This window comes from Diplotaxodon limnothrissa, linkage group LG11 (genome assembly GCF_057381915.1).
Source record: "Diplotaxodon limnothrissa isolate DT_005_m linkage group LG11, D_limnothrissa_male_GT1.1, whole genome shotgun sequence".
NCBI lineage: Eukaryota > Metazoa > Chordata > Actinopteri > Cichliformes > Cichlidae > Diplotaxodon > Diplotaxodon limnothrissa.
The window spans coordinates 38,233,556-38,241,186 of record NC_140606.1 but is presented as its reverse complement, the minus strand read 5'-3'; the positions used below and the strand labels follow the sequence as shown (position 1 = coordinate 38,241,186).

The 7,631-nt window shown below is 43.3% G+C and overlaps 1 protein-coding gene across 1 annotated transcript; it reads right to left on the bottom strand.

Moving 5' to 3' along the window:
• Positions 1-418: 418 nt before the first annotated feature.
• LOC146623563 (putative C-type lectin domain family 20 member A) lies at positions 419-6,785 on the bottom strand. The gene is made up of 5 exons (XM_085365994.1): positions 6,749-6,785; positions 4,186-4,545; positions 3,774-4,100; positions 950-1,047; positions 419-559 (listed from the first exon to the last, which is right to left on the bottom strand). Exons 1-5 carry the CDS (start codon positions 6,783-6,785, stop codon positions 419-421), a joined length of 963 nt encoding a protein of 320 aa, XP_085222120.1.
• Between the last annotated feature and the right edge of the window lie 846 nt (positions 6,786-7,631).

Below are 7,631 nucleotides of genomic sequence, written 5' to 3'. Positions count from 1 at the left end.
AAAATAACAAACAATACAATTATTCAAAACACATGATCATCATGAAAAGGAAAAATAAAGACATGCATCTGTAAACACATCAGCCACGTCCATGTCAGGGCAGCGACTGCTGACAACTCATTTTATAGATGAGCTTTAATCTGTTTCCTGTTGTTTTTGGCTTTTGTTCCTCTAATGTGCGTGTGCGCGTGTGTGTGTGTGTGTGTGTGTGTGCGCGCGTGTGTGTGTGTGCGTGCGTGTGTGTGTGTGCGTGTGTGCGTGTGTGTGTGGGGTCTGATCTGAGCTTAGGATAAAGAAGGATGATTTCCAACTGTCAGTCATGCAAAGCTACGCTGTTACAGTCCAGCAGTCAGAGTACAGAGATGGAAATAAGTTGAATTACACAGCAGATCATCTGAGGAACATCAGCCAATAACGTTCAGACTAAACCGCCACAGTCTTCCTTCTCACTGTAAGCGGCTGTCTCCTCCTCTCTGTGGAAAACCTTCCCATCAGGCTGCGTCCTCCACCTCAGCTTCACCTCCTCAGTGACTCCTTGCTCCACCAGCTTCTCCCTCACCTGAAACACAGTTTTCACACATTAACAGAAGCTCCTCATTAATCAGCCGTTGTTTCTGTAGTGAGCAGAAAACGTTGTTGGTGCTGTTTCTGGGGGAAATGAACTAAATGAACTGGCTGGGGATGAAACTGAAGTCTGGAATTAGGCCTCATTGCCTGTCATTGGTTCACGTCGTCTCCTCACAGTAATCTGAAATTAAGTGACTTCTTCAAGTTACCAGTTAAAAAGGTTAAATAATACAAATGGATGGGATTGCATTAAACGAGCCCCGTATCTCTGCAGCTGTGTGCTGTCACGTGTCCCTGAACCTGCACAGACTCACTGCTCTCTATCATTTCACAGTAGTTATAGCGGTCTGTTCCTTGTATCGGGGCCCGTGTGACCTCTGACCTGCTGCAGGATGGATTCTTGCACTGTGGGGTCGTTCAGGTCTGCAGATCCCGCCCTCAGCTGAACCTTCACTGACCTCGAGGCTGAAGGTTTGACATCTGCAGAGAAAGAAAAGGGCCATTCAATTCAATTCAATTTTATTTATACATCACTAAATCACAACAACAGTCGCCTCAAGGCGCTTTATACTGTGCGGTAGACCCTATAGTAATACATATAGAGAAAAAACCAAGCAATCAAATGACCCCCTATGAATAAGCACTTTGGCGACAGTCAGAAGGAAAAACTTTTTCCCTTTTAACAGGAAGAAACCTCCAGCAGAACTCAGAGCTCAGGGAGGGGCGCAAATGGAAGAACGCAGTCTTACATATTTGTTTAATATGTGCATTGAAGGACATGTCCTGGTCAAAAATGACTCCAAGGTTCCTCACAGTGTTACTGGAGGCCAAGGTAATGCCATCCAGAGTAAGAATCTGCTTAGATACCATATTTCTAAGCTTTTCAGGGCCGAGTACAATAACCTCAGTTTGATCTGAATTAAGAAGCAGAAAGTTAGCGGCCATCCAGGTCTTTATGTCTTTAAGGCATTCCTGCAGTGTAACTCATTGGTGTGTGTTATCTGGCTTCATGCACAGATAGAGCTGGGTGTCATCTGCATAGCAGTGTAAATGTATGCTATGTCTTCTAATGATGCTGCCTAAGGGAAGCATGTATAATGTAAAAGTGCTATATAAATAAAATTGATTTGATACTTTACTTAGGCAATCAAATTAAGATAGATTTTATGTTGTTGGTTTTAAAGAACTGGATGGATATTTTAATGTATTTTTTATTTCTATTTTTCAAGAGTTGGAGAAGTGCCCTTTTTTCATAACTTGGCCTACCCTTTTTAGTTTTGTTAATATTGGCAATAGTGAGAAGTACTATGGTTGGATTCAAATGTATTTAACATAGGGCATCTAATTAAGGTAAATGTCATGTTTTTAGTTGGTAGAATCTGATGAGCAATATTTTATTTTATTATTTTTTATTTTGTTTTTCAGTTTTCCTCCTGAGTGATTGCCACCTTAACGTGGTCAGGGGGTTTGTGTGCCTCAGTGACACTAAGATCTAGACCTGCAGAAGCTGAGCCTTCAGGGGGGACACCCAAGTTGGTCAGGTTTTAGGGTAGAGGTTTGACAAAGTGCAATCCAATTACATGACAAAAACAGTTATTCAGAGCACCCCACATTCGCCTCAGCTGCCACCATGTGCCCCCTTTACATTTCTGTCTGCCCCCTCATATATGCCTGTCTAGAACCAGCCCAGCACACCACCCCCTCGGCCTGTGCTTCGAGATTTCTGGTAGTTAGAATGACTCGGGGGTGTTGATTCATTTAAACTAACATAATCATCCTGCTGCAACCAGGTTTCTGTAAGGCAGAGTAAATCGATTTGTTGATCAATTATTAAGTCATGTACTAACAGAGACTTGGAGGAGAGAGACCTAATATTTAATAATCCACATTTCACTGTTTTACTCTTTGGTTCAGATGTGGATACTGTATTGTTCTTTCTTTGTAATTGTTTATGTTTAAGTTGTTTGTTTCTGGTTTTAGTTTGTTTTTTGTCTGTTTGGGAGCTGACACAGTCTCTATGGAGATGGGTTTTTGGGGGGGTAGCAGGAGGAGAGAAGCTGCAGAGAGGCGTGTAAGACTGCAACTCTGCTTCCTGGTCCCAACTCTGGATAGTCATATTTTGGGGGGTTTAATAAATTTGTCCATATTTCTAGAAATGAGAGCTGCTCCATCCAAAGTGGGATGGATGCCGTCTCTCCTAACAAGACCAGGTTTCCTCCAGAAGGTTTGCCAATTATCTATGAAGCCCACATCGTTTCTGGGACACCACTCAGACAGCCAGCAATTTAAGGAGAACATGCGGCTAAACATGTCACTCCTGGTCTGATTGGGGAGGGGACCAGAGAAAACTACAGAGTCCCACATTGTTTTGGCAAAGTTGCACACCGATTCAATATTGATTTTAGTGACCTCTGATTGGCGTAACCGGGTGTCATTACTGCCGACGTGAATTATGATTTTACTGAATTTACGTTTACCCTTAGCCAGCAGTTTTAAATTTCCTTCAATGTCGCCTGCTCTGGCCCCTGCCGGTGTCTCTAGCTTCACATGTCTGAGAACAGAATCACCAATTACCAGAGTTTGACCCCCGGCGGGTGTGTCGCCGAGTGGGGAAAAACGGTTAGACACATGAACGGGTTGGTGGTGTACCTGGGGCTTCTGTTTAGGACTATGCTTCCTCCTCACCGTCACCCAGCCGCCCTCTTTCCCCAGCTGCTTGGGGTCTGCCGGGGAACAGCTAGCGGGGCCTACGCTATCTTCGGCTGCACCAGCTACAGGGGCCTGGCTAGCTATGGGTGAATGAAGGGTGCGAAGCCGAGTCTCCAATTCAGTAATCCTGGCCTCCAGAGCTGCAAATATGCTACATTTGTTACAGATATCATTACTGCTAAAGGAGTAACTAAACATCTGACACAATGAGCAAGAAAGTGCAGGAGGGACAGGTGAAGTAGCCATGGTGCACGTGAAGATTATACTATGAAAACAGAAGTTATCTAAAGGTTTTTAATTAAATTGCTACGCAGATAAGCTACTCAACTACTACTTCCTGTTCCTGTGTTGAAACAGGAACAGGAAGTGATACTCTACCGCAGACAGAGCAAACACTAAATGACAGCGCCACCCAAAGCATCGGCAGTGCTGTGCCAAGAGTGTCCGGATGAGCCCAGGAGGACCAGACTGTGCAGAAACACAGAGGACAGACTCACCTCTGGAGCAGAGGAAGGGGCGTTGGTCATCACAGTTATGACTGTTGAAGGAGCCTGTTGATCCGACTATTGTGGCACAGTTTACGCTGTCATCAGGCTGCCCGGGCCCCCACGGCAGGTTGGAGGCTGTGCTCGAGTTTGACCACGTCCAGTATTTTCTGTACAGTCCAATCCAGGCACCAGCAGTATCTGACAACATAGAAGCGACCTGGCTGTTGTCCTGCGTGTTGGTGATGGTGCTCAGGTCTGTGTACGTCTGTCTGCAGTAAGACTGAGCATCAGACCAGGTCATTGAGTTCTTCACCAGGATGTGTTTGTTAGTCGCAGCTGAAACAAAAGATCAGACGGATTCAAACCTGCAGCTAAAATGTTCAGTTTGTCAAACCCTGGTACCAAAGTCTGAAACACTCACCGTCATAGCAGACAAAGTCATAAGTAGCTGAGCACGGTCTTGTGGACCATGATCCATCACTAGATATTGTAACACACTCATCAGTCCCTGGCTGTCCCGGTGACCACATGTTAAACCATGATGACTGAACTGGACCGAGGCGAGACCATTTCCAGCCGCTCTTGGAGAGTCCAATCCACGCCTCGGTGCTCCCCGCCCTTTTCTGGGCTTCCTGGATGAGAGCTGAGCTGTTAACGATGGCGAGGTCAATGTACTCATCTCTGCAGTATTGCTGAGCATCGTTCCAGGACTTCTGCAGGTCAACCAGGTGGAGCTGTCTGACTAACTGATCAGACTGAAGATGGCAGACCATCACGTAACCTGAGAGGACACGAGTCAGTCAGCGCGGTCACAGACTCACCTCAGCTCGACTATTTTAGTCATCAGGAGAATAAATTCTTTACATGCTACCACAACGCAAACTTTTTGTTGACATCTTTAAAGACGTGAATATATGTTAATATATGTGTCCTTCAAAGGATGTGTAACTCGTGTACTGGTTAAAAGCTGTTTTACGGTGCCTGTGGACACCTACACACTGGTTTCCTGCTCCAGGGCGAAACTCTCACATCAGCTTAAAAAGCTGCTTTAACAGTGCTAAGTTTGTTTTTCACTCTGGCCTTATTGCACATGTATTTGGACGATTTTTCCTCTTCAGTGTGCACAATGAAGGAAAACGACGTGTTAGTGGCTCTCAAAGCTGAACAACACGTGCACTAGGGCTGGGCCATATTATACCGTTCACGGTAATACCGGTACAATGTTAGGCAACGATAAGAAAATGAAATATCGTGATAGAATATGGGTAAAACACACATGTGTAGTGCCTTTGTTTTCATACGCACATGGCCAAAAGAGCATGGCGGCAACGGAGAATGAGAAGGGGGAAAGCGGATCGTTGAGTGAAATGGATGAACCAGAATAGGTTTGTAAAAATGGTGCAACTTCAGTGATGTGGAACTGGTTTGGTGTTTGTCCGTCAGATCATTCAGGTCCCGAAGTCAAACAAACACTGCAGCGTCACTGAGAGTTAAAAACTGTGTAAATTCTTTCATCTTTAATAAAACGATCAGCATTGCTGCTTTACCAGGTGTAACTATGAAGTTTAACATCCAAGCATCCATGAAAACAGAATTTATTACATTTAACGGAGTTAGAAGCTAGCAGGAAGTTAGCTCGCTAGTTTCGCTTGTTCTGACTGAGAGATTTCTGAAAAAATTCAAACTTACTGCTCTGCTATCACTTCCAACATAAATGAAGACAGGAAACTAAACAGCTGTGATGTTTGTAAAGTTACTGAAGTTGGGCTAGCTGGTATATAATGATGTGCTACGTGATCGCTAGCAACACAGCTATGTTAGCATAGCATAAACACTGAAGCTGGAGGATGAACGCTAACACTTTTCCACTCGATAAAAGTTAACGTGAAGGTTCCTCATGGTTAGAGACAAATGCAGTCGCATAGCAGGATGCTATAAACGGACCAAACTCGTCAGGAGAACAACTGAGATAATCCATCCACAATACGAGGTTAGTCATTAATATACTGCAACAACATGGGAATAGAGCAGCTGTGATAGAAAACAGCATTAATGAATCGATGGTACAGAAGTGGAGGAAGCAAGAAGAATGAGTTGAATAAAGTTTGATTTATCTGACTGCTTTGTTTCGCTTAATGTGTCTTATAATCCCGTGCACCTTATGGTCTGAAAAATACATATTTGACTTTTTTATTTGGCACACTGCAGTTTAATGTTGCAAAGCTCCTCTTTTTAACTTCGGTGGATATTATACATGGTTATGCTCAGGATATGTCAGCCCATTTCTACTGGAAATGCCTTTTGGTTAAACTTTCAGCAAAGAATTTGCATTTGCACTGTTACATTTTTATAAAGCTTTAATGTACATAAAACAGCTGCTTGTTTAAGTGAAAATAAATGGATGGGTTTTTGTGCGCTAGCAAAGTTGTGGAGTTGTATTTTGTCTCGCATCAATTATATCGTCAGTTCTATCGCAAATTTTCTAATCTATATCGTGATAAATATTTTTGGCCATATCGCCCTGCTCTAACGTGCACACGGACGTGGTAAAAGCAGTCAGGATCTTTTTCAGCGAGCTGACGGGTTTGCAGCGTTTCAGGTTTTCAGTCAGATTTCTACACAGAAAATAAAATCAAGACGTGTTTTTCTCAGCAGTGCACACAAACAGCCACGTTCATGCACTGACTCTTCCCTCCTTTCTTTCTTTACTCTTTTACTTCACTTTATACAAACTCTTACAAACTACCGACCATTAAACTGTCAATCAAACTTCTAACTGGACCCAAAGAAACCTTTAGAAGTTTAGTTGACATGACAAAGGTCTTTGGAGATTGTACGAGTGTTCCTGTGACTGCTTGAAGCTCGTTTACAGACACCTTTAAAATAATCCCTATGGAGCAGTTCACTTTGTGCTTTCTTTGATTTTCTGACATCAAAAGTTTTATTCAAACTGTAAATGAGGCGACTGAGATGAGTTCACAGACCTGAGAGCAGCAGCAGGATCAGTCCACACCTCTTCATGACTGAGAGCTGAAAAACTGTGAAGACGTCCTCATGAATCTCATCTGCAGCTGCTCGTTCATTATTAATCATAACACTTAAAGCAGCATCATGCTCAGAACTTCATGCTCTTAACATTTAATCAAATCAGAATCAGGTTACGTTCATTGTCGAGTGTCTTCATTCGCCTTACAGACAGGTCTGAACACAGCAAACATGAGAACCACATTTTTTGAGGTTTATTGTGTTTGTTGTTTCTTTGACATCACCTGAAAGGCTTTTCTTTGATGAGATACACTGATGAAGCTTCCCCTTATTCAGACGGAGGTTCTTGGTCAGCCTGAGAGCGAGAATGACGGTAACCCTGAGTAAGAAGCACGAGACTTATCAACACTAAAACAAGCAGAAATTATTTAGTTAAATTATTATTTAGAAACAACAAAAACAGGACAGTTAAAAGTTTTAACTCCAGTAAATCGATGTTTCAGCACATCATTTTTTCTCTCCTTATGTTTTTGGATTTGGTCGTCTCTGCGTCAACACGACGTCTCTGTGGTGCATTTCAGAGGAGCTAACAGTGAAACTCAAACCTGTGAGTTCCTCCTCACCCAGGCTGCACGACATGTTTCAGTTACAATGAACTTATTGAAAAATCAAAGGAAGTGAAACACTGACCACAGAGACATTAAACCCACCACCTCAGTGTGTCAGCCAGTGTCTTCATCAGCACTGCTGACCACACGTTTAAAGAAGTCATTCAGTCGGCTCATTAAAACGTAAGGATGGCAGTTTGGGACAAAAACAGTCTGTGAGGGCTCCTGTTCCTGCTGGCAGGTAAGACTGACTGTGATGATGATGATCATTTGA